This window comes from Symsagittifera roscoffensis, chromosome 3 (genome assembly GCF_963678635.1).
Source record: "Symsagittifera roscoffensis chromosome 3, txSymRosc1.1, whole genome shotgun sequence".
In the NCBI taxonomy this organism is placed as follows: Eukaryota; Metazoa; Xenacoelomorpha; order Acoela; family Convolutidae; genus Symsagittifera; species Symsagittifera roscoffensis.
This window is the reverse complement of record NC_087064.1, coordinates 75,006,212-75,031,445: the sequence shown is the minus strand read 5'-3', so window position 1 is coordinate 75,031,445 and position 25,234 is coordinate 75,006,212. Positions and strand designations below refer to the sequence as shown.

The 25,234-nt window shown below is 36.5% G+C and overlaps 1 protein-coding gene across 1 annotated transcript in view; it reads left to right on the top strand.

The window, feature by feature from the left end:
• The window catches only part of LOC134841834 (uncharacterized), a gene marked incomplete at its 3' end in the record, with an annotated part of 87,497 nt that overhangs the window by 14,783 nt on the left and 47,480 nt on the right, over positions 1 to 25,234 (top strand). The window contains exons 2-5 of the mRNA XM_063857874.1: positions 7,933 to 8,706; positions 14,844 to 14,963; positions 19,785 to 20,124; positions 23,261 to 23,343. Coding sequence (XP_063713944.1) covers positions 8,097 to 8,706; positions 14,844 to 14,963; positions 19,785 to 20,124; positions 23,261 to 23,343 — 1,153 coding nt within the window. The remainder of the gene's footprint in view (positions 1 to 7,932; positions 8,707 to 14,843; positions 14,964 to 19,784; positions 20,125 to 23,260; positions 23,344 to 25,234) is intronic.

The window sequence follows — 25,234 nt, the reverse complement described above, 5'->3', positions numbered from 1 at the left end:
ACCCATTGCTTTTTTTTAAAGAAGTGCCTGAAACAAAACGACAAAATTTACATTTTTTTGTTCGTGTTCAACTTAATATTTGTTCGACTCACTTTTTGATAATTAAAATTTGCTTTGAATCCGTTTGCTTAAAGGAAGGCAACCTACCTGCCTCATAGTGGCAGAAGAAAATAGGGAAGAGTTTTGAGGACAGTTGAAAAGGTGGCAAATGAGCGTGGGTCGGAAGTAGTGTTGCAACAAATGTTCAAATCAAGAGTTCGAACGTTTGACACGAACATTCGAACGTTCATTCGAATGTTGAACTTCCCAAAATTTCTGAGAGGTAAATTTTTTTCGACAAAAAACTGGAACCTGCGCAAAAAAAATTAATGAAATATTCAATTTCGAGTCACGTAGTTAACAAATACCAATTATCACACATGAAGATTTGCGTATATCAACATGCTCTCCCCAGATAACAAACTGCGTTTTTTTGTTACCACATCACCAGTTGTACTAAAAACACGCTCTGATGGTGTGCTCGATCCTTTTCAAACCAATTACAGAGCAGCATGCGTGAATTGCAATTATTCACACTCACACGACAACTTAGTTCTAGAATAATCTTTGTTCGAATGATGAAATTAGCATTCGAATGCCGATCTCGCGAATGAACGTTCGAACATTCGAACCATTGTTGCAACACTAGTCGGAAGTGAGCAGGTTGTGCATAGAGGGGGAAAGACCGCTTTCTAGTTAGGAAAATTTAAGGTTTAAAAGCCATATATAGCCAAACAAGAGTTGAGAGAGCTTTCCATGGGTAACTGTTGTTCTATGGAATTTTTCCGAGGAGTCATTTTTGCTTTGTGTGGTTAGTTTTGAAATTTTCAAAATATATTCACATTTGAATACAAGAAAAGAGCTTTGTCTGAGTGATTGACATTTTGAGGTAGGTGAGCTCTCGTTGAACGAGTCGTTGGATTGAGGTTCTGCAATTTCTTATGTGAAGTAAATCAAAACGGGTATCCAAGTACGTCCATCCATTCTGAGTTTATCAGTGAACAAACTACTAAACTTTTATCAATCACTCGTCACTGGTATGGAAATAATTTTCGGGGTGAGTGGAAATAAAAAATTGAGAGGTTGAAGTTGTGGTGGTTTTTGACATTTAGTATATGATCGTCCCTGTAAGTAGGGTGTGGAACCTATGATAGTGAGACTAGCAATGACTGGGTGGGTTCGGTTGATTTTGGGTAACCTGCAAGTGATTTGTTGTTGCTACTGGCGGAGTGACCAGGTAGGAGAAGCGTAATCATGTATTTCATAAGTTTAAAGTACTGTTTTTTCTATTAACCCCAGGTTGAACGTGCTAAGTTTGCAGGTTTCCTATCCTGCGCCTGGCCTTGTCAGCGGGCTGTTTGCAGTGCGTGGCGAAACTCAGAAGTGAAATCTTAAACTTGAAGATTTTTGCTCTGCTGGAGAGGCTAATTGTTTGTAAATACACTGTTTCATAAAAGTCTTGCTGTGAGGCAAAAAAGGGCAACTGATTCTTAAGATAACGCAAGATTCTATCACAATAAGTAAAAAGTCGTACAGAAGCTTCAGAGAGCCATTCGCAGAGTTTAATGCTTTTTCAACATATGGGCTTTGGGAAAACAGGTGAAAGTTCTCCGCATATGAAGTGAGGTGAATGTTCTTTTGTGGCGAGGTGCATCTTGGACATGAAAGTTGAAGCACCCGCTAATAGTGTACCGAAGGGTGATAGTACTGAACCGTGGGGAACTGCAGAAATGACTATTATATGGAAGATGGTTGTTTGCGAAAACAAACAGTAGCTCGACGACCATTGTACCAGCAAACAAGATTTCATGGGGTGGTGTGTCATGAATAAATTCCAAGAGTTTGCGATGACCCACCATGTCGAAAGCTCTTGAAAGGTCTTTTGTAGCAAAGACAATCCGTACGCAAGATTGATTCTGATTAAAACTGTCTGTGATAAAAAAAAATCGAGGGTTTACAGTACAAAGGCGGTGATGTGAAATGTGCGAAAATTTTGTTGATGCTTGGTATTTGGTAAATGTTTAGTAAAATCAGGATGGATGAGACTCTAATTTTTTCTCTAATACTTTTTTGAATCTGTTGTATCTTGTGCTTGACGGAAGCTTGGTTTTGTTCTTACAATGTCATTTTCCCTGAATCAAAAAACTCGCTGATTCGATTCTGCAGTTCTTAGCTCATGATTTAAGCGTGATTTTTTTTTGTATATCGGATTGAATTTCGTAACGTGCAATATACGTAATTTTTTTTCACTTGCTGTATTTCGAAGCCAGTAATAAGATATTTATGGTTCTCTGGCTCGCTTGCAAAGGCACTTTGTCTTAAGCTTTGTCCATTAGGCTGAGATTCAAATTCGCTTGTTGGAGGTATTTTTTGACGAAGTAAGTTTTCTTCTCGATTCATCTGGAATAAATATTTAAGGTATTTGCTGTTTTATTGCTAGTTTTAACTTTTGTTTCTTTAATCATTAGCGGAGTAGAGCTTGAGTTATATTAGGGGATGTTTTTGGCACAGTTTTTATATAGTTTTAATTTCTGGATTTTGAATATTCCTTGCTGCATGTTTTTTTTTATAAATGTCTGTGTGATTAAACTGGCTCAGATGATATATTGCAGGCTTTTCTCGTCCTGTTATTTTGAAAGTTTGCCAACTCGGGTTTCGAATTTGGAGTTTTATTTAATAATGATCGGAGTCTGTCTATCTTCTGTGATCTAAGTGAATCTTTCTTTTAACACTGAGGGTCAAAAATTGATCATTATTGTAATTAATTCAGGATGGTTATGGTGTAAAAATTTATGTTGTAGAACAATCGCTCCAAATTTATCATGACAACAATTTTCTTATGGTATTTTTCGTTTTCGGCTTAACTGGGCCTTTCTTCCGCGGGGAGCTAGATGTCATCCATTTCGCCGTAGTCGGTCCCACCTTGAGGAGGCGGATGACATGGGACACCTCCAACTATGATGGAAACGGGCTTCGAACCCCTGACCTTTGTCGGCTTAGTGCCAGCTTATCCAAGTTTTTACGGCTTAGTGGCCGTTCGAATAAGAATACTAGAAGCTTAGATATTGGTGGTTGTGTTTTTCGACCGTTTTCCCTTAATTCAAAAGAGATTGCAATGTTACGCTTGCGTTGTATCGCAGGGGGTGCGAAGCTCCGCTTCCTTTTTGATTTAATTATGTTTTTTTTTCCACGTAACTGAAAAGCTTGCGGGTAGCAAGTGTCATGAAAAATTTTTGGGAGCTTTGACTGATAAACGAAAAAGTTTTTAAGTGTCAAGGGGCAAAGTGAAATCACTTATTTTGGTCGTGTGGTTTCTTTCGTCTAAAATCTGATGTTCAACATTTTAACCGTTGATTTCTTAATTCAATTCTGAAGCTGTTATTTGAGACTGAAACTTTGAGACTCGTTTATGTGATATGGATGTTTTTTTTAGAAACTAGAAACAAGTTCGAACTTTTTGGTTTCTTAATACTCTGTTTCTTAGCAAAACAATAATAATTAAGCCTTTTCTTGTAATTTTGTATGATGTTTTTGTGTTCTTACTAAAAAGTGTGAGGCTCCCACGCTTCTTTTTTTGCTAAGCATGAATTTTTTCATTAAAGTTTTCAAGAATATTTTCACTTCGCTAAAAATAATTCTGGACCTTTGGATTTTTCTGGCTGAGTAATATGCCCTTTATGTGTTGCTTGTTTGGACTTAAAAATTAGATTTCATCTTATTTCATGTTATAGATATCGATATTCCAAAATTTTTCGGAAACATAAGATAATACGTAACTTTTTGGCAATTTTTTGCTTTGTCAATATATTATGTATAGCTACATATTCTTGAAGATTTTATTAAGAGTCGATGAAGGTAGCGAAGACTCTTGTATAGCTAGTGATGATTTTTTTTTTGTTTCTTTTCAGGAAAAGTTTAATAGTTTGTTCAGGCTCTAATTTGATTTTTGCAATTTTACTTTTGATTTCTCTTCAAGTTCATTTCATTTGCTTTGTTAAAAGGAAGGAAATTTCCACCATCGAACAGCGAAAGTTTAAAGGTCACAAAAAACGTGATCAAATTCCAGTTTCGAAAATGGATTTTCCCAGTGAAATAAAAATTTTACCTACTGATCCAGTTTTCTCAAATTGGGTAAGTTTTATCAAAAAAGTGTCAATCATACGAAATTCTTCAGGTATAATTCAATTCAAGTCTATTTGCAAATAAGTAGGCAAAATGCCTTGTCCAATTATGGAAGCTGAAATGGCGCGAAAAAAAGATCGATTTCTAGTTTCGAAAATGAAATTTAATTTTTTTTTGTCCATGCAACAACTTTCGCTAATAATCCAGTTTTCTCAAATTGGGTTATTTTTTTTTCAAATAGTTCTATATGTCATTGCTCTTGAAATTCAAAGAGCTGTAACTGTAATGCCATATGTTTTATATTTTGAAATTTCAAATTTGATATTTTTCAAAAAATAAACAAAAATCTGTTTTTTTTTCTGTTTCCTTGCGGTCATTGACTCTTTTCCAACTGTCTGTTGGCTGTGTTTGTGATTTAGGTCAGAATTTAGTTAGTTCTTTTGTTTTCGAAGTTTGGATGCCAAAGAAAAAGGTACATCAATTTTTCCCATTTCGTTTTAAGTAACTTTTCTTGCCTCTTTCTAGACAGGAGTTAAAGACTTAAATTGTGAAACAGTAAACCTGAGGTTACGCGGCTTCTGAATTCTTCTTATTTTTTTTAGGGAATTCTTTCGAAGGCTAGGTTTTGAGTAGTCGGTAAGTGTTTATGAGTTACTGCAAATAGCTGACTTTGCAAAATCGCCTTTTTTCGTTATTTATCGTAGTGATAGGCTATGTTAAAATACTTTCTGGGAGCTGCTGTCTATGGGTGTTCTAGCAAATTTAAATCGATGGTTTTGACTTGCTTCCTACCCCGTTTTGCATTGTTCTGAACATAAAATAGGAGGGAGTGTGTGTGTCTAAGCTCCTCACCCCCGCCCTCCCCCTCAGAAATGAATGCATTTGAGGTTAGTCGGTCAAAAATGAGGAAAATTTTGGCAGCCACAATTCAGAGATTTGGCGTTCACGTGACCTATCTCAACACGCTAAAGCTGTTAGCTGCAGCTATCTGTGTGTTGCTTTAATTAGAATTTTATGCTAATAATTCTCGAATGGTTGGTGATATCCGGTTTGTGTTCAGCTGAGCAAGAACCTTTCTCGTATTGTTTTAAATAGATCATCCGTTGTGTTTTGCAGAATATTTCTCAAGACAGTTGTTAATCAACTTCAAGTACAGAAAAAGTAGCACACGCAATTTTTTTATAACCTCTCGGCAATATGTGTTGCTGATTTTGCAAAAATCGACTGGGGAATAAAAAAATCTTTGCAGCTCAATATTCTTGTTTCTAAAAATAGCAGACTAGTGTTGTTGGGTTTAATCATGTGCCTCTAGTGGCAATAGCGGTAAGATTAGAGTTACAATGGGGCTGAAATGGTATGTGCGGTCGATCTAAAAATAGAATAGTGCACTTTTGCTCTTTCTTTTTTCGTCATTTTCCATTCAAAAGGACTGCGGCGGACTGAATGGAAAAGAAAAAACGGCCTGAAAACGGCAATCGCAATTGTATCCGCTTGTGACGTAATTAGTTGCGCATTTTCATCTATCGACAACCAAACCAAACCATTCTTTATTAAAGAAATGTACTTGCAATTTGAAAACAAAAATTGTTTTAAAATAGTTTAAAATTAAATTGACATGTTTTCAACATCGGCTGATGCTATTAATTAGACCTGAGTTAACATCCATTATTTGCCTCCTCCTTGCTCTTTTTTCAATGCCGTCAGTTGCTGCTCATGGTACGGTACATGTATTTTAATCGTGGAAATTCTTTTGTTATGTCTAGTTGCCGAAATTCGTAATTAAATGATTGTTTTTGTTTCCTTTGTTCGCACTTCATACCAATTGAATAGAGAGATCTCTTTTTTTAGATACTTTATCTTGACACATTTGTTCACCTTAACATTTGTTCACCTTAACATTTGTTCACCTTGATATTTTTTGAATTTGATCAATGATATGCACTCGACGTAAAACAAATAATTATCTCAAATGGAAGCAAAATTTCTAAAGCATCTTTGTTGTATCTATTCTAAAACCCCAGCAATATGCAATCTGACCTGTCGATTGATTGAAGCAGTTTGTGGGCTATTTATAAGTATATATTGTGTTCCTAAATTTTTTACTATATATTGGTGCCATTTCCATTAACCGGGTATATATCTGAGAAAGTAATGCTTTATATTTCGAAGTCGTCACAATTTCTGATCAATTTGGTCAATAAATCGGCTCTTTTTTCCAAAAATAGATTCAACTTCACATTTTCCCTTGCAATTCCTGCTTTACCAGTCTATTCACAGGGACATCTTACAGAAAATTTATAAATAGAACGGAACCGAACATCACAACAACAACAACTGATATGTTATTATTTTCTGCATCATTAACAGAAACCTTTTCTTTAGTTTTTACCATTCTTAGCTGGCTTGAAATGTTCATTTTATTTTATAAATAGAAAAAAAACGGCGATTACTTTTTAAAGGATTAGGTTGAATTTGTCGCTCAAATAACCCAAGAATAACTTTTTGATTGATGTGTTTTATTTTTCAATCCACAAATAAACGGCTATTCAATCATTTCGCTCATAGTTATCCTAACAATGACTTGCAGTGAGTAAAATTTTGTCATTTTGGTTAAAATTGTCGTTCAATTAAAACGAAAATAAATTTTTAATTAATAACTTTCTTTATGCAATCCATAAAGTTCGCTGCATAGGTTTTTGAATTGAGAAAAATGGGAATTTATCTTATTCGGATGCAATAGTTGTCACTAGTTTTTTTTGAAGTTTTCGTCAAAGATTGTTTTTACAGAGGTTTACTTTTAACTCACCTTCGATACTTACCTTAACTTTTGCGAGAGCATCTTTCTGTTCGGAAATCGGAAACTAGTCTTTTATCCAGTGGACAACTTTTTTTTCAAATTCTGTAACAAATTGAGTTTTGTTCAGTATAAAACACCAATTACTGTTCTAGAGCAACCCGCTTAGTGTAGTGGTGAAGTACCTGAATAAGGCTTTAATGGTCCGAGGTTCGTGACCAGCCCGCGTCGTTTAAAAAGTCGTTTTAAGTCACTTTTTGAAAAATTTTGTCCAAAAAATCGCAAAGAGTTTTGACCGTCTTTTCAACTGTCCTAAAGCGTTCGTGCCGCTGGGGGATCTCGAAGTGTCTGTCGACTCTGTTATCTGCATACTCTGTTATGTGCAGACCAGTGGATGAGTTTCGACTACAGGTTTCCTAATTCGCCAAAAGTTTTTTGTCCTATCTTTTATCGGCTTTATTGCCGTATTTTTGCTCGACTCATTTTGGTACCTATCTTTGGATATTACTAAAATTTTGGTCAGTCTATCTGAGGTTTTACTACTATATTTACAAACAAGTTTTAAGGTACACGTGTTTTTTTTATAACAAAGACTGTATGTAAGAATAAATATTTAATGATAAATTAAGTCGCTGTATATATTTATTTGAATGTTTTTTAAAATTCATTTCAAAATTACATGTGAAATAGACACTAGTTATTTTCTTACCCTGTTTATTGACGCAGCGTAAATTTGGCTTTGATTTTTGATTGATTTGAATGTAGATATTTCTCACCTTTTCCAGCTAATTCATGTCTTAATACCCTGTATTTTAAATTGACGCATTGGATTGTTGCTAAATTAAGCCACCAATGGGGTTTGTGGGCTATTTGTTTATTTTTGCTTTAAATAGTAAAAGTCAAGTGATGTTCACTTCAGGGTCAAATACATCTTTACGCCTTAATTCATAGGTAAAACCAGTGTGTTGTTGTTTCAGTAGGAGGACAAATGAAAACAGTCAGTGGATCAATGCGATGTCCTTTGCAGTTTGCTCTTCTCTCAGCCTCAAAGGGTCAAATGTCACTGAAACGGTGTTTCTATTCTGTCCAATCACCACTCAGCATTGACTGTCGCTAAATTGTCTATTTATTTTTTCTCACTATGGATTCCATCAGCGAGAACCGAGGGACTGTTGGTATGGAAATTTCAGGTGCTGATTCGAATCAAGATGAAGTGGAAATCATGGCAGATCATGGCACTTTTGGACCTGCGATCCATGACGTGGAAAATATGGATGAGGACGATTCGGACGACATTCAAGTCATTGCGTCGATCACTAGTAATAGCAGTAGTCTTTCGTCATCATTACGTAATAACGATGTGTACAGTGTGAATTTTCTTCATCAACGACAGCTGCAATTAGATAATCACAGCCTGGCGTTTGTAAGCAACGGCAGCGAGCTACTAGGAGCCAATACTGCAATAACATCTTTCAACAGTTCAAATGGAAGGATGATGAGCAGCGACATTTTGAAAAGCAGCAGCGCCGATGTGGTCTCAACAACAGTTAACAGTGCAATAATATACTCCTCCCACAACAACAACTCAATCTCAAATAGCCAGCAGACAAGGACGCCCTTGACCCTAGCTCAAAACCAACTCCACCCCCTTAGCCAACACACACTATCTCTCGGAGCACAACAACAACACACGACAATAGTGTCCCAGCCATCTTCATGTGGCAAGCTGTTTAGTCACATCTCCACTTCAGGTTAGAGATAGGCATATATTACAATGTATTGAGGTACAAGAGCGATCGAAGGGTTCCAAGAAACTACCAGGGTCTCTAATGTAAATACAGTGCTTCAAAATTGTTCAATTTTTACCTCGATGATGCCAGAATTAAAGCATGAACTGAGGCAGCTACCCGGGTTGACCAAGAATGCTTGTCATACAGTTTTCATAAACGGAATAATCCTTGTCATAAAATGTTGTAGAAATTTATAAGTACAGAAAATTGTTTGCAAACTCTACGATAAGCATTTTTTTTTATATATGTGAAAATTGTTTGACAAGCATTTTTCTATAAATGAAAATTCTGATTTTGCTTAGTTTTAAGCGTTACAAGTGCTTAGATCTCGTTTACAATAAAACTCATAGGTTAAGTGGCAAGAATTGTGACAAGGATCATGTATTAAGTGTTACACAGGATCATGACTGAAAAATAAAGTTTCTTGGTTGAAAATTGTGGCCTATTTTTTGGACCCATTAAAATTCATCTTGCCATATAATCATAATCATCATCATATGCGATTTTTGATTATCGTGCTGTCTCTGGCCCCTCAGATGGGTTGGCAGCACCAAGCATTGTCGAACTCCAGCATTCCATGAAATACGGCCTTGCGGTTCTATGTGGGTAAAGCAACGTTCCTTGATATCATTTTACACTATCTAACCAAGTCTTTCTTGGTCTCCCACGTCTTTTGATAGATGATATGGTCATCTCATTGGCCCTTTTGATGCATGACGCTAAGCGAGTGCCTTGAACATGTCCAAAACATCTGAGGTGTCTGCTCCGAAGGACGTAGATGAAGTCATGTAAGCGGAGTTTATCAAGAAGTACACCTGGATCATGAACACCGGGCTTAACACCGCAGATTAAGCGGATCATTTCTTAGTCATGTTTCATTGCAGATCTGATACGTTGGAATACCAAGTTTCACTTCCGTGCAGCATTATTGATCGCACACAAGAAAAGTGTAGTTTTCCACGTGTTCTAAATGAGATCAGCCCCGAAGTTAGTACAGGTAGAGCAACATCTGGCAAGAATTAGGCCAAGCAACATCAGGCAGCGATTGCCCTATCAGAGCCCCCGCCAGCACTGAGCGTGCCACCCAGGTAGCAGAAAGTTGGCTCAATATTAAGTGTGCTCTCCACATCAATCATATTTGAAAGGCGACCGTCGTTAGGCCGCGACAATCCAGTGCGTCTGTGGCAAATATTTATTGGGTTGGCTACCAGCCGGCCTGATATTTCTTGTGAACCCACAATTTGCATTGAGAGCAAGCAATAGAGATGCTTTCTACACCTAGGCGACAGCACAAGGGTACTTCCTAGAGTCCTTGACGAGATCAATACAAGGCAGGTGCTTGAGGTCAGGGAGTTCTTTTTTTTTCATGTTGACTCGGATACCTTTACCCTCTGTGCCAGTTTTCGAGATCTTGAGTCTAGCAATGCATTTATTAAGCGTATCTGCCATAAGTACTTAGTCTTTCCATAGGCATAGAGTTGCTCCCAAGGTACGCCTTTACATTGATTAGGGACCTCTAGGACGAGGCTGAAGATGAGTGCACCAAGAACAGAGCCCTGGTGTACACCGACGCCCGCTTTGAATTGTTCGCTGTGCTGACTTTCACCCTGAACACCCCGCACTAGATTCACCCTGAATTTTTTCCGTCATACTGTTCTAATTGGTTCAATTAGCCACAGAAAAAAGTACAAAGTTTTTTCCAGTCAATTTTGAAAAAAATTATGAGCTTTTTCCATATATTTGATGTATGTATGATAAAGGTCTTCGTTGTATAAAATTTTTTGATCAATGTTATCGGATTACGGAGGTCAATACGGGTAATTACGTTTGAGAAAGTTTGAAAACGATCGAGCGGCCACTTGATTATTTTTATTGCTATATTTGGTTAGAATCTTTTATTTAATTGTAGGTCGTTTTCAATTTCTGTGGGCGCTATGTTTAACAGTTCATCACTCGTAACCTGTTATCGGATTATGGTCAAAGATATCGGATTATAGAGGTCAACACGGCTAATTACGTTTGAGAAAGTTTGAAAACGATCGAGCGGCCACTATTGATTATTTTTATTGCTATATTTGGTTAGAAAAGAACCTTATATTTAATTGTAGGTCCTTTTCAATTGCCGTGGGCGCCATGTTTAGCAGTTCACCACTCGTAACGTTTTGGAAATCCATTTGATTTAAAACCTTAAATTTTCAAGATACAGCAAGCTTGGAAAGATCCTGGTCAAATGTCTAGACAGGTTGTTTTGAAGTTATAAGGGCAGCGCAAAGCAAGGAGGGTCGAGGTAGCGTAAGGCAGGCTGGTGCAAAGCAAGGAGCGAAGAGGCAAGGCAATGAGGGGCAGACAGGGCAGCGCACAGCAAGGCAGGGCAGCGCGAGGCAAGGAGGGCAGTGCAAGACAAGGGGCAGTGCAAGGCAAAGCAAGGAGCGGCAGGGCAGCGTAAGGCATGGCAGCGCAAGGCAAGGAGGGGTAAGGCAGGGAAGCGCGAGGCAAGGAGGGGCAGGGCAACGCAAGACCAGGCAGTGCTGTGCAGCGGAAGGATGGGCAAGGTAAAGAAGAGTATGGCAGCGCAAAGCATGACAGCGCAGTGCAAAACAAAGCAGGGTATCGCAAGGTAAGGCAGAACAGTGCAAGTCATGACAGGGAAAAGCAGCGAAGCCCAAGGAATGGTAAAGCAAATCAGTGGAGAGAGGGGCAAGGCAGGGCAGGTTAATGAGCAGAGCAGAGTAGATTGAGTAGAGCAGCCGATGTGCAAGGTAGTGCATCGCAAAAAAGACAGAATAAGGCAAGGCAGTCGAGCGCAAGCCAAGGCAGAGTAGCGCAATACAGCAAGGCACGGTAAGGCACCGTTAGGCAAGGCAGGGCAGCGTAAGGCAAAGCAGGATAAGTTTCAAATTATGATCTCTATTAGGGTAGTTTTACAACGCCCAGAGAATTCGAGTACCCATTTTTTAAACACGCGTCTCGGAGTTAAGTTTCATCAGTTCCTGTTTGATAAAATCAGGTCTTATAAAACTGTATGGGATCGAGTTTTTTGTTTTTTTTGAGCTGCTTCGGAATTTCTTTTATTCACTTTTTCAAAAATTTTGTCCTCAAAAACTAAGCCTATTTTCAAAAAAGTGGTAACAATGGGAAGTCGGCACCCTACCCTCTGTGCCTGCTTAACATAATTCCCTAGTCTTTTTTCACCTTCACTCTTTTTCTAGAGCCTTCGGAAAAGTGTGCTGGGGGATTTTTGACACATATTTTTGGATTTTACATTTTTCAAAAACTAGCGTCCCAAATCTGAGATTTTGATTTCAATCAAAAGGACGCAGCATAGGGAGCTCACCTGCATAAGCGGTTTCGGCCCAATTTTTCTGCACGAAAAATCATGGCTCTCGTAAAAGTCAATTTTATCTGCTTTTTGACCGTTCATTGAAACTTTTTGACTTTCCTTACGAAAAAAAATTTATGGCCGTCAGAAAAAAAATGTTTTGATTTCTTGTCCGTTTTTTGAAATTTATTGACTTCTCGAAATGAACTCAATCTGACATCAAGGGTTTAATCGAGGCAACAGGTTGTGGAAGATCCTTTAATTTGTTAAAAAATAATTTTTTCTCATGGAGAGTTCCTTAATCACAAAATTTTTAACGCATTTTAACAGAGCAACACTTAAAGTTTGGGACTCTAGTTCAAAAGATTTCGAAGTTTCATTGCGCGATCACTTCGCTTGAAAAAATTTCAACCTTTTGCTAACCGTTTGCGCTATAAAATTTCTTGAAACACTTGGAATTATTGTACATGCACGAGCTTGCTAACAACATAGTAAGAGTTTATGCACCGACTCAAGCAATAAAATAAAATAAAATATAAGCGAGTTTCCTAGCTTGAATAGTTTTTTGCCCTTGTGATAAGCAAAGGTGATGCAACCAGTTACTATACTTTTTCCTCGTTAACAAGATTTCGCAGATGTATCATCTTGCTTCATTATAATTTCAAAAATCATTCAACTGTCCAGCGCATTTAGCGTAGAGGTAACACACCTGCTTGAGGCGGTAAATTTTTGTTGTTCGAATCCCGCCGGGACATGTTTTTAGAAGTTTTCGATTTTTTCGGACTTTTGTCAGTCTGTTTGTTTTTGACGGTTTAGTTTTCGTAGCACGGTCCTTTTTTGATGATTCAGCTTTCTTCTTATTTCTTGAATGCCATTTCTAAAGCACCAATGTTGGAGGTAATTGAGTTTTTTAAGTTTTTTCTATGTTGTCTTCAATGTTGTTAAAAATTTCTTTCATTTTGCCCCGTCCAAAATGAGCGCGCTTACTTTCATTAATTTTGTTCAAATTTGCCTAATTTTTTGTCATAATCTTCTGTGGAGTTTTTTCACTTTCACTTCAACGGAGGCTCCTAGTATGCAATTTTCAGAAATTGATAAGTCTTGCCAAATAAAAACAGCAGTCGCTTGTGTATCGCGCTTGAAAGCCCATAAAAAGTATCTGAATGAAAATCAAATCAGGTGGTCGAAACAAGTTTTCATCACCTAAAAAACCTAATTTGTTACAGAATTAATTCACGCTGTTAAAGTCAATTGTCATAACAGTCCAGTTTTTTTGCTTCAAAATTTGCCTTAAAAACAAAACTGAAAATCTGTAGAATTGAAAAATTCATCCTGTAGATGCAGTTTGTCAAAAATTGAAAAACTAGTGCCCAGTTAAGCCATTTCGATACTCAAGACCAAATTCCATTATTACACTAGCGAAACGTAGTGTCTTATTACGAAGAACTTTTTTCGAACCTAAATAGCAAATAAAAGTGCTCATTTGAGTTTCAATTTATCATATTTAGGCTCATTTAAGGATAAAAAATTTAATGGTATATGTTGCGGCTTTATTTCTGGCTAATGCTAGGTCCTGTTTAAAAAAAACGTAATCTGAAAATGTATGGGATTTGTTTCGTTTTTTTTGCGATGCTTGGGAAAACTTGTGCACTATTTGCAGAAATTTTAATTTTTCTCAAAAACGACTGTACCGATTTTCAAAAAAAAAATTGTACCAATAAAAAACCGGCCGCTCTTCTATGTACCTGCGAATTTTGCTAGTTGGTGTGATGTGAGACTCCTCTGTCACACTTGGTTTTCACCGGGACCCTTCTATCGCACTTGTACCTGCAGTAATCCTACTCTACTGTTTTTAAGACAGGGTGGCGCAGTGGTAAAAATCTCGAATCTCTGCGTTGCTTTCTGAGATTGAGCTGTCACTAACGCATAGCTTGAAGGCCTTTGCTGCTTGACTATTTGGCTAAAATCATATTAAATTGGCATCCGATCTAATCTCAGCAAACTTTGATGGCTTTGTTTGTAGTCCTGCAGACTTGGATCCTACTAATGGCTTTTTCGTCTTGCGTTTGCCGTAATAAACATCGGTCTTCATTGCAATTTTGACCAAAATACATTTAAGATTTCTTCAAGCCTTCTGCTTTTACAGTCTCTTCGGTATATATTCCGTAAACTCAAAAGTTGTTCTCATCAGGGGCGGACTTAAGGGGGGGGGGGGGGGAGGGGACGCCCTTACCCTCAGGGATTCAACCCCCTGCAGACCCAAAGGGTCCCCCCTTTGTACTATTTTGAGATACCCATTTTTGGTGACGAACCCTAATTTTTCTAAAAGCGTCTTTGGCGCCAATATATACTAATTTTGAGGGGGGAGCGCGCGCCGAAAAAACGCGATTTTTTGAAAAAAAAAATTTCCAAAAAGTGCCTAAAAACGCTTTTTTTGGCCTGTTTTTTTTCAAAATTTTGTCTGCGGCGCAGAAATTTTGACCAAAACAAGGTCTTTTTGGTGCTTTTGGAGAGCTGAGAAAACAATTTGATCGACCTAAAAAAAGGTCGACAAAAGTTTCGAAATTTTTTTGAAAATCCACCCCCCCCCCCCCTCGAGAAAAACCTTGATCCGCCCCTGGTTCTCATTATAGCTTCAAGCCAAGTATCAAAGTTTTTTTAACCGCCTGCACTGTGATTTTATCATTATGAGGGGCTATAATTTGCTGGGGGTATTTTGAGAAATACCCAAAAATCGAGTAAAATTTAACTGTTTGTAAGTACATAATGTGTACTACAGGCGCAGTGGGTGCAGGACAAACAGGTTACACTCTACTGAGGTCGGCAAGTGGGCCCTCTGGGAAGAGCTGCACGGGGGCAGGATACGCAACTGCCACGTCTGTGGTCGAGAAATCATACAGTGAGTACTAATCAATGTTATTTTTTTGACTACAAATGCTCACACGATATCTCGGCAGCGATTAGGGCCTATTGCGCTGGGCGGCGATTTGTAACAAACAGCTACTAGTAATAGGTGGCAATTCGTAGCAAACGATTTTTCTGCTTCGTTCAGCTGAGCTTACATCCGACACAAGAGGTATATTTTGCATAGGTGTAATTTGCGACTTGATCTGCTGTTGCAAACTGTCACTTTTTACGCGTTTTCGCCTCACAGGTTCATCGTGCCAACAGCTCTGTTTCGATAGGTCAACGAAAGAAAGACGCTATATTGAATACCGCGTTCGTAGATCATTTTTAGATATATTGTGTGCAACTAATTTTTATTAAAGACAGTTAGTGTTACCTGATGGATACATCGTGGCATTTCAAATACTAATGACTAATTCGGAGAACGACATAATTCCGTTTTTTCATACTGAAAAACGAGTTTTGTAAACGAAATTTTAGAGTTTGAATTATTTTTCTTTTTTGCTTGGGCTCAAATGCGAGACTTCTGTGTTATTGGTCCGACCACTGAAAGTGGGAAGCAACTTTGTCTTCGGATGTTTAAAACTTCTTACGCTAAATCAGGTATATCACGCAAAATCAGCTACCACAAAGTGACCCTTCTTCTAAAGAGTCAAGTGATGTATCATCATGAAACACTTGAAGTCGCGACTGGAACGACCTTTAAAAATTTTCAGAAAGTTTACTGTGTCGAGAAAAACAGGTTTGGAATTTTTGCTTTTTAGTCTGATTTGAGCAAGTAAAGCGAGCGAGTAAGATTTTGTAGCTGAAAGTCGTTTATTACGCTAGCGAGCAGCTAGTGTTTTAGTATGAACCTTTTTTTTTTGTAACCTAACTCGTAAATGTGTTCATTTGTGTGCCTTTTTGCTATAATCACGATCTGTAGCATTGGAAATTTGGAACTGTGGCTAGTGTTTGTGATGGACTAAGCGTCCGTGGCTGAGTGGTTAGTGCGTGAGATTCATAATTTCTAGGTCGCAGTAGGTTTGAGCCCGAGACGTCGCCGAATTTTAGAACTTAGGAGCTGCTTTTTAGAACTGTAGAGCTGCTTTTTATCGTGTTTTCTTGCAAGTGTTTGCAAAGAGCAGCTTCGCCTCTGTTTAAGCCTCAATAAAAAGCTAAAAAGTAAGCCTCAAAATTTTACTGCTGGAAAAAGTTTTCCTAGCTTTATTTAGCGCCAAAATTTGGTTTGTTTTGTTATTATTTTTCCAATCAATTGCTTATCTTGTTGAGAGTAATGAATGTAGTGAAGACTTTTATATAGGTGATTTTTTTATATATGATTTTTTTTTTCAGGATAAAGTCTTAAAATGCTCAAATAACTACAGATGTGCATTCATACATATTATTGCATTTATGAATGCACTTAGGTATTTATGCATTTTCTGAGCTCAATTGAAATTCATCTGCTGAAAGTTACGTAAATAACACACTCCAAATACGAATGTGGAAATGGCGCAAAAAACGTGAACGATTTCTAGTTTCGAAAGAAGAATTTAAATTTTAGATTTCCAGCGGAATACAAATTTAAGCTGTTGATCCAGTTTTTTCAAGCTGGGTTAATTTTATCGAAAAAGCGCCAATATAAAATAGTTTTAGAATTTCAAAGATCTTGAAGGGTATCAATTTTTTTCTTTGAAATTCGAAAGTTAGGATTTTTTCAAGAAAGTCAGTGTTTTTATGTTTACCTGCTTTCATTACTCTTTTCCAATCTTTGATTGGCTATGTTTGTGTGTGTGTGTGTTTTTGGTTGAGAGAGACTTGATAGCTTTTTATTAAACTTGAATTTTTTGAATTGTTTTTCGGCTTAATTGGTTTCGGCCTATATTTCATTTGAATAGTGGACGTATTTTACGCCGTTCGACGAGCGAAAAAGTTTTTGTGTGTGTGTGTGTGCTTAGAGGGTGAGGGGGACTTAATGATTTTTACTGGTCTTAAATGTTTGGAATTTCTTTTTGGTTTTTTCTTTTCTTTTTTTTCGGCTTAATAGGTTTCGGCCTATAATTTATCGATCGACTTCTAGTTTCGAAAATAGAAATTAATTATCAGATTTCTCAGCGAAATGAAATTCTATCTGTTGATCCAGTTTTCTCAAATTGGGTTAAATGTAACAAAAAAGTCTCCGTCATAAATTGTTATACAAATTCAAAGAGCTTTATTGCCATCTATTTTTTTTTCGAAATTTGAAAAAAGTCAGGATAAAGTCAGGACAGTTGGAAAAGAGTAATTAACACAAGTAAACAAAAAAAACATTGACTTTGTTGAAAAAGTCTCAACTTCGAATTTCAAAAAACAAAATAGATGCCCTTTCAGCTCTTTGAATTTCTAGAACAAATCATGATTGGCTTTTTTTGATAGCATTAACCCAACTTGAGAAAACTGGATCAATAAGTAAAGTTTTTATTCCGCTGGAAATCTAAAAATCAAATTCCACTTTCAAAACAAGAAATTCTTCACGTTTTTTGCGCCATTTCCACATTCGTATTTGGAGAGTGTTATTTACGTAACTTTCAGCAGATGAATTTCAATTGAGCTCAGAAAATGCATAAATACCTAAGTGCATTCATAAATGCAATAATATGTATGAATGCACATCTGTAGTTATTTGAGCATTTTAAGACTTTATCCTGAAAAAAAAAATGTACTTTGACATTTGACTAGAAATAAGTTAACACAGTTGATGCATTTTCAAATTATCAAATGAACCGGAAAAAAAAGGATTTATTTCAAACAAAAATGATAAAAACTCGGTTTCAGAATTTTTTATATTATTATATCTCGCAATTTTTTTTGAAATGAATATTTTATACATAATGTGGCTTGTTGCTTTCCAATTTTTGAATGCAAAGTTAATATCGATGCCTTCAGTTTGTTATATTCCAAATAATTACAAGCAAAGCTGTGTCTATTCGTTTTTGCTGCCATTTTTGCTGCATCGCATTGGAAGTTAAGCAGCATATATAGCGGCTTTATTTCTGACTAGTGTTTGCCGATTGATAAGCGTTCGTGACCGAAAGGGCAGGGCGTGCGGTTCATAATCTCAAGGTTGCAGTTTCGAATCCGATTAGTTGCAAAGATTTACGTAGCGATAATTGTTTTCTCTTTTTTGTTTTTCAGGAAAAGTTTTAAAATTTGTTCATTCTCAACTTCACTTTTTCGCCGCGGTTCCATTTTTGGTTTTTTTCATTTTCTCATATCTTTTCTTGACAGGAACACAAACTCCACTATCAAATAGCAGAAATTTAAAGGTCACAAAAAACGTGATCGACTTCTAGTTTCGAAAATAGAAATTAATTATCAGATTTCTCAGCGAAATGAAATTCTATCTGTTGATCCAGTTTTCTCAAATTGGGTTAAATGTAACAAAAAAGTCTCCGTCATAAATTGTTATACAAATTCAAAGAGCTTTATTGCCATCTATTTTTTTTTCGAAATTTGAAAAAAGTCAGGATAAAGTCAGGACAGTTGGAAAAGAGTAATTAACACAAGTAAACAAAAAAAACATTGACTTTGTTGAAAAAGTCTCAACTTCGAATTTCAAAAAACAAAATAGATGCCCTTTCAGCTCTTTGAATTTCTAGAACAAATCATGATTGGCTTTTTTTGATAGCATTAACCCAACTTGAGAAAACTGGATCAATAAGTAAAGTTTTTATTCCGCTGGAAATCTAAAAATCAAATTCCACTTTCAAAACAAGAAATTCTTCACGTTTTTTGCGCCATTTCCACATTCGTATTTGGAGAGTGTTATTTACGTAACTTTCAGCAGATGAATTTCAATTGAGCTCAGAAAATGCATAAATACCTAAGTGCATTCATAAATGCAATAATATGTATGAATGCACATCTGTAGTTATTTGAGCATTTTAAGACTTTATCCTGAAAAAAAAAATGTACTTTGACATTTGACTAGAAATAAGTTAACACAGTTGATGCATTTTCAAATTATCAAATGAACCGGAAAAAAAAGGATTTATTTCAAACAAAAATGATAAAAACTCGGTTTCAGAATTTTTTATATTATTATATCTCGCAATTTTTTTTGAAATGAATATTTTATACATAATGTGGCTTGTTGCTTTCCAATTTTTGAATGCAAAGTTAATATCGATGCCTTCAGTTTGTTATATTCCAAATAATTACAAGCAAAGCTGTGTCTATTCGTTTTTGCTGCCATTTTTGCTGCATCGCATTGGAAGTTAAGCAGCATATATAGCGGCTTTATTTCTGACTAGTGTTTGCCGATTGATAAGCGTTCGTGACCGAAAGGGCAGGGCGTGCGGTTCATAATCTCAAGGTTGCAGTTTCGAATCCGATTAGTTGCAAAGATTTACGTAGCGATAATTGTTTTCTCTTTTTTGTTTTTCAGGAAAAGTTTTAAAATTTGTTCATTCTCAACTTCACTTTTTCGCCGCGGTTCCATTTTTGGTTTTTTTCATTTTCTCATATCTTTTCTTGACAGGAACACAAACTCCACTATCAAATAGCAGAAATTTAAAGGTCACAAAAAACGTGATCGACTTCTAGTTTCGAAAATAGAAATTAATTATCAGATTTCTCAGCGAAATGAAATTCTATCTGTTGATCCAGTTTTCTCAAATTGGGTTAAATGTAACAAAAAAGTCTCCGTCATAAATTGTTATACAAATTCAAAGAGCTTTATTGCCATCTATTTTTTTCGAATTTTGAAAAAAGTCAGTTTTTGTTTCAGTTCGCTGTGTTCATTACTCTTTTCCAACTGTCAGTTGGCTATGTTTTTGATTTTCTGATTCAGGTGCAAACGCGTCGAGTGAAGTAAAGAGCACATTGCAGAGACACATTCTGAGCAAGCGCTTTTCGGCCAACGCGGCCTACGCAATCAGTGGTCAGCACTCTAAACCCAGCGGAGGGGGCGCCTATCCTCCAAATTCGAACCCATCCTCAAAGTCCCCCGCCGCCTCCACTTTCCTCTCTCCCCCCAACTCATCCCTGCTGCAGCCCCCCTCAAATATGTCAATGAGGCTACCCAATTCATCCTGTGGAACTTCAAATAACTCAGGAGGTCACCTTCAAATGGACTCGCTTGACCCGGCCATGCTGGAGAACAGCTACTCTTCTAAGAGACTACTCACTTTGTTAGTGCGAAAAGCTCATCAAAAGAGGTTTTGAGTATTAATGAATGATTTGAAGTGTTTACGAACGAACTGACTTTACACATTTAGATTGTATGGGTTTGCTTTTTTGCGAATTTATCATTTCACTTGCGAGGGCAAGTGTACCTGTAATTGTGAACTAGGCCTTTTTCACTAAACAACCTTTCACAAACTAAGAAATTGGTTGTCGTTTATTAGGAAATTCTGATAACATGAGCGCAAGGTTCAGATAGTGTAGTGTTATAACACTTGCTTCGCCCTCTGAAGGTCCGGCTTGGAGGTCTGGCCGTATCGCGTTTTTGCTTTACGCATGTATTTAGTTTTTTTTTGCATAATGGGTCTTCGTTTCAGCTATTGTCGGGTTAATTACTGTTATAATGTTTTTTCATCATCCAGTTCGATGCGGTATCAATAATTGATCTATTTTACAAGTCGTTATAATTTTAAAACGACCAGTCTGTTCATTAAGTCCATTTTGCTGGTAATTTTTTTCTACTTCCTCTTAGCTCTGATAAGTTTTATTTATTTGAATGGTGTGCTTATGTCGTGTTTATAGGAGCTTAATAGGATTTTACTTGAGCCAATTTTAGTGAGTTTTAGTGTAAGAGCATCGGAGTTTTCTTTCTAACCTAAGTCGCAATTAACCTAAGTGGCACTTTTGTGTCTTTTTGATAGCATGTGCTTTGACAATCGAATATTAATAAGTTAAAATATGTGTTCCTTTAAATAATCAAATGAACCGAAAAAAGCTATATGTTTCAAACAATAATAAAAACTCGATTTTAAAAAATTTTCTAATTCAATATATCTCGAAGTTTTTTAAAATGCATAATTTATACATAATGTGGCTTTAGGCGTGAAAAAACGTCTACGATTTCTAGTTTCGAAATTGGAATTTATTTCCAAAATTTCCCAGCGGAGTGACAACTTTACCTATTGATCCAGTTTTCTGAGTTTGGGTTCATATTAACAAAAAAGCGCCAATCGTTCTAGAAATTTAAAGAGCTTAACGGGCATCTATTTTTTTCTTTGAAATTCGAAAGTTGAGATTTTTTCAAGAAAATCAGTTTATTTTATGTTTACTTGCGTTCACTATCCTTTTCAAATATCGATTGGCTATCTTTTACATGCAAAATTAAAGTGGATACCTTCAGTTTGTTATATTTTAATGTTTTCCTTTCAAAATTGTGTCTGTTTGTATTTGGTGCCACTTTTGATGCATCGCATTGGCAATTTATTAGCATATGTAACTGCTTTATTTGTGACTAGTGCTTGCTGATTGCTAAGCGTTCGTGGCCGAGAGGGCAGGGCGTGAGACTTCAAATCTTGAGGTCTAAGCTTCGAAGCCAATACTTAGCAAAACTTTACTAATTCGGGGCTTATTTATATTTTTTTATTTCATTTTAAAGCTGCTTTTTTGTCATGTTCTCGCTATTGCTTGCGAAGCGCAGCTTCACCTCTGTGTTTTATTATTGAAAAAGTGTCTGGTTTCGGCCTCAATTTTGTCGCCTTAGTTACCTAAAATTAGCTGACGTTTCTTTTTATATTTCTTGTAATCGCGAAAGCAAGTGTTCTTGTAATCGGGAACTAGGTTTTTCTCGTAAACGACTTTTAAAAATCTTAGTTCCTTTTCTTACTCGCTTTATTATTAGTAATTGCCAGGTTCGTTCGCACTTGCTGAAGAGTTAACGTGGTCGCTTTTGCACCCTATGTTTTTGAGTTTGAGTCACGGCCGGGTTTTTTTTTTCTTTCAGTATTATTGAATTTTTTTCCGGTAAGAATTGCCGGATTTACGTTTTTCTGCTCAAATTGTATCAGCTTAGTTGCCACATCACGGATTTTTTTTGCGTTGTAAGCAATTTTTTTTATAGTTGCAATAATTTTTTTTTTCGGCTCAGCTGTTGTCCTCAAAAATTATTGGCTTTGTTTGGCTTCGTAACTTTGTTTTCTTAGAATGAACTATTATCAAGACTCGAAATTTTCAATCGATCTTAATCGACCTTTCCATTTTGGGTGGTTCAGTTATGGGTTTAAAAATAGGCGCTTTTTGAGTATTTTTTACAGTTCTGGTTTTAAATTCGTCAATTTTTTTTCTTCTGAATATTAACAGGCTCGAGATGATTCTTCTTTTTCAGTTTTTGTTGAAGCTCTCGTGTACATGTTGTGCGAAAAGACCATTAGATTGACCTCTTGTAGCATTAGCAGAATGCTATCATTGTGTTTTATTGCTAAGGTTAAAACGGGGGATAAGGGGATGAACTTTTTTTTTCTTAAAAAAACAACCGCTTTTCAACAAAGTCATTTTTCAACAAGGACAGAATGGTTTCTTGCCTTTTTGGTCCTCGATGAAGCTTCACTTCACATATATTTCTCCTGTGGTCAGTTTTCGGTCGAGATTTGGGGTGGGGTAATAAACTCGGCTGGTCGCAAAGTTTAAGTGAAAGCGATCAAGACTTACGTTTCGCGAATTTGCTTGTGTAGCGTGATTGGTGCCGAATTTCGAAGAAGGCAAAAGAATATAAATAATGGGTTTGAGTTTTTATTCATAAGTTTCAGTGATCCTCCACAGGGATCAGTGTTTCAGTTTATATTCTTACTTGTCATTTGAAAGCATATTGCAACCGTCACAATAGTGTTTTCTCGGCAGCAATTTCTTTGCATCTTGTGAATGGGAAGCAAGATTGATGGGTCCGGAATCATACGGGACTAGTTAGTTAACAAAATTCAGCCACGCTCAATTCAATTTACCAATGGGAACTGTAACGGTAATTGAAGCGTTCTCGGTTGGGTTATTGTGCCAATAATTAACTGTTCCGCAAAAAGTTGCAATAGAAGACCACTTGTTTTTGTTGCGAGTTGTCATATACGATAAATAATAATTTCAAACAACTGGATATTAATTTTTCTGACAGATTTTTCAAGTTTGTTTCAGTAACAAGAACAGAAGAAAATTCAGAGGGAAGTAAATTGCTTGAAAAACGTTTTTGCGTGCTTGATTTAAATCAGAATTTTTTTTGGCTTCAAATGGGGTCGTAAGAAGGAGTTTTAAAAATTTATCGATATATTTTTTTCAATTGACGTCGCCGTAGAAGTTATTTAATTTTTGTTATTTTTTCAGAAGCAACAGCTACGGCGCCACTGCCACACACCCAAATGTCACAGTAAAACCGGAGCAGTACAAAGAACCGCTGCGCAAAACATGTAAGTTGAAAAAATGAAAAAAAGTCAGTCGGTTTTTATTAGACTAATTTTTCAATCAGATGTGCAATGTAAAATTTGATTATACATTTTAGTTTCAATGTAAATTTGACTGGGTCTGAAATTTTTGGTTATACAACAGCAGATACATAATCATTTGAAGTAAATAGTGCAGTTACTTAAGCCATCTGTTTTATTGTATGTAAACTTTAGTCGTGCCGATCAACTGGATGGAGTTTAAGAAATCATAAGACATTTGTGGCTTTCTGGGTTATTTATTTTTTCATCTGAAATTATTAAAATTAGAAATTGTAATTGTGCGTTCGTGGTTGCTATGTAGGTGGTGTATGTAATCACCAGTGGATTTAGGGGGGGGGGGGTGGATTTGACCCCTGCCGACCAAAAGGATTCCCCCTTTGTACTAGTTTGAGATATCCATTTTTGGCTGACATAATGTAATGATGCATTTTGTCGCGTACTCTCGGCGTTGCTCCAATTCATTAAGTTTTTTTCTTTCAACGAATTTTGACTTATTGTTTGTTGGCTTTAATTGTTTGCTGTCAGATCATTTACGTGATATCACTTAAATATATATATGTAGTATTTTTATGTAGTTTTAATTTTTTTTTTCTATGTAACTTATCAGACCTCAATATAAAGTTGATCAAAACTTACATTTTTTGATGTTGTAGTTGACATTAAGTCGGCTGAGTTTCTAAAAAAAAGTGTATATTACATGAAGGCTTTAAAAGTGTTGGGGCCTCCTAAAACCAAATAACTCTCTTACATTTTGCTTATAAAGTTGCCCAAATTTTTCTGTTGATCAAGAGTTGATGAACTTAGTGATGGCTCTTATGTAGATGCTGGAGATTTTTTTGGTTTATTTCGTTGTCAGGAAAAAGTCATAAAGTTTGTTCATGCAAAAGTTTGATTTTTCACGGTTTGATGTTTCATTTTGTTTTAGGTTCACTTCATTTCTTTTGTTGAAAGGAGGGCAAACTCCGCTATCAAACAGCAAAAGTGTAAAGGCCACGAAAAGCGAGATCGACTTCTAGTTTCGATAGTGAAATTTAGTTCTCAGATTTTCAGAAATCCCAGCCGATAAAAAATTTATCTATTCATACAGTTTTCTCTTATGTTCGGTGAGTGCTATCAGAGGCGGATCTAGGATTTTCTCGGGGGGGGGGGGGGGGGGGGGCGGATTTTCTAAAAATTTTGAAAATTTTGTCGACTTTTTTTTGGGTCGACCAAATTGATTTTTTGAGCTCTCCTAAATCTCTATAAAAACCCCATTTTGAACAAATTTTCTGCGCTGCTGACAAAAATGTTGAAAAAACAGGCCAAAAATTGCGTTTTTTTTCGGCGCGCGCTCCTCTGCCCCTTCAAAGTTAATATATATTGGCGCCTTTAGAAAAATTTTACGGTCCGTCACCAAAAATGGATATCTCAAAATCGTACAAAGGGGGACCCTTTGGGTCGGCAGGTGGTCGAATTCCAACCCCCACCCCTAAATCCTCTGGTGAGTGCTATTATTAGTTTGCAGGGCCAGTGTTTTCCGTTACCGAATCAGATTTTCGGTTGGTCAATTCTCTTCAGTTTCATTGCTCTGCGGCGTAAGCAGTTAGGATTACTCCAATGCCCAACTTTTTCTGTGCTGCTATATATTTTTTTAAGGCTGTAATGACTTTTTGTGAAAAATAAGAGTTCGGAATTGAAATACCTAGCTTGCAGTTGATATACGCTTTGGGTTTTATTCTGGCTTTTCTGAGATAATTTACCGCAATCTAACTAATTACAGCTCTTGAAGAGAAACACCCAACTTTTTGCGGTTTATATTTTCAAATCTATCAATTATATTTAAGCAAATATTTTTGTGAAATTTTTAAGCATTAAA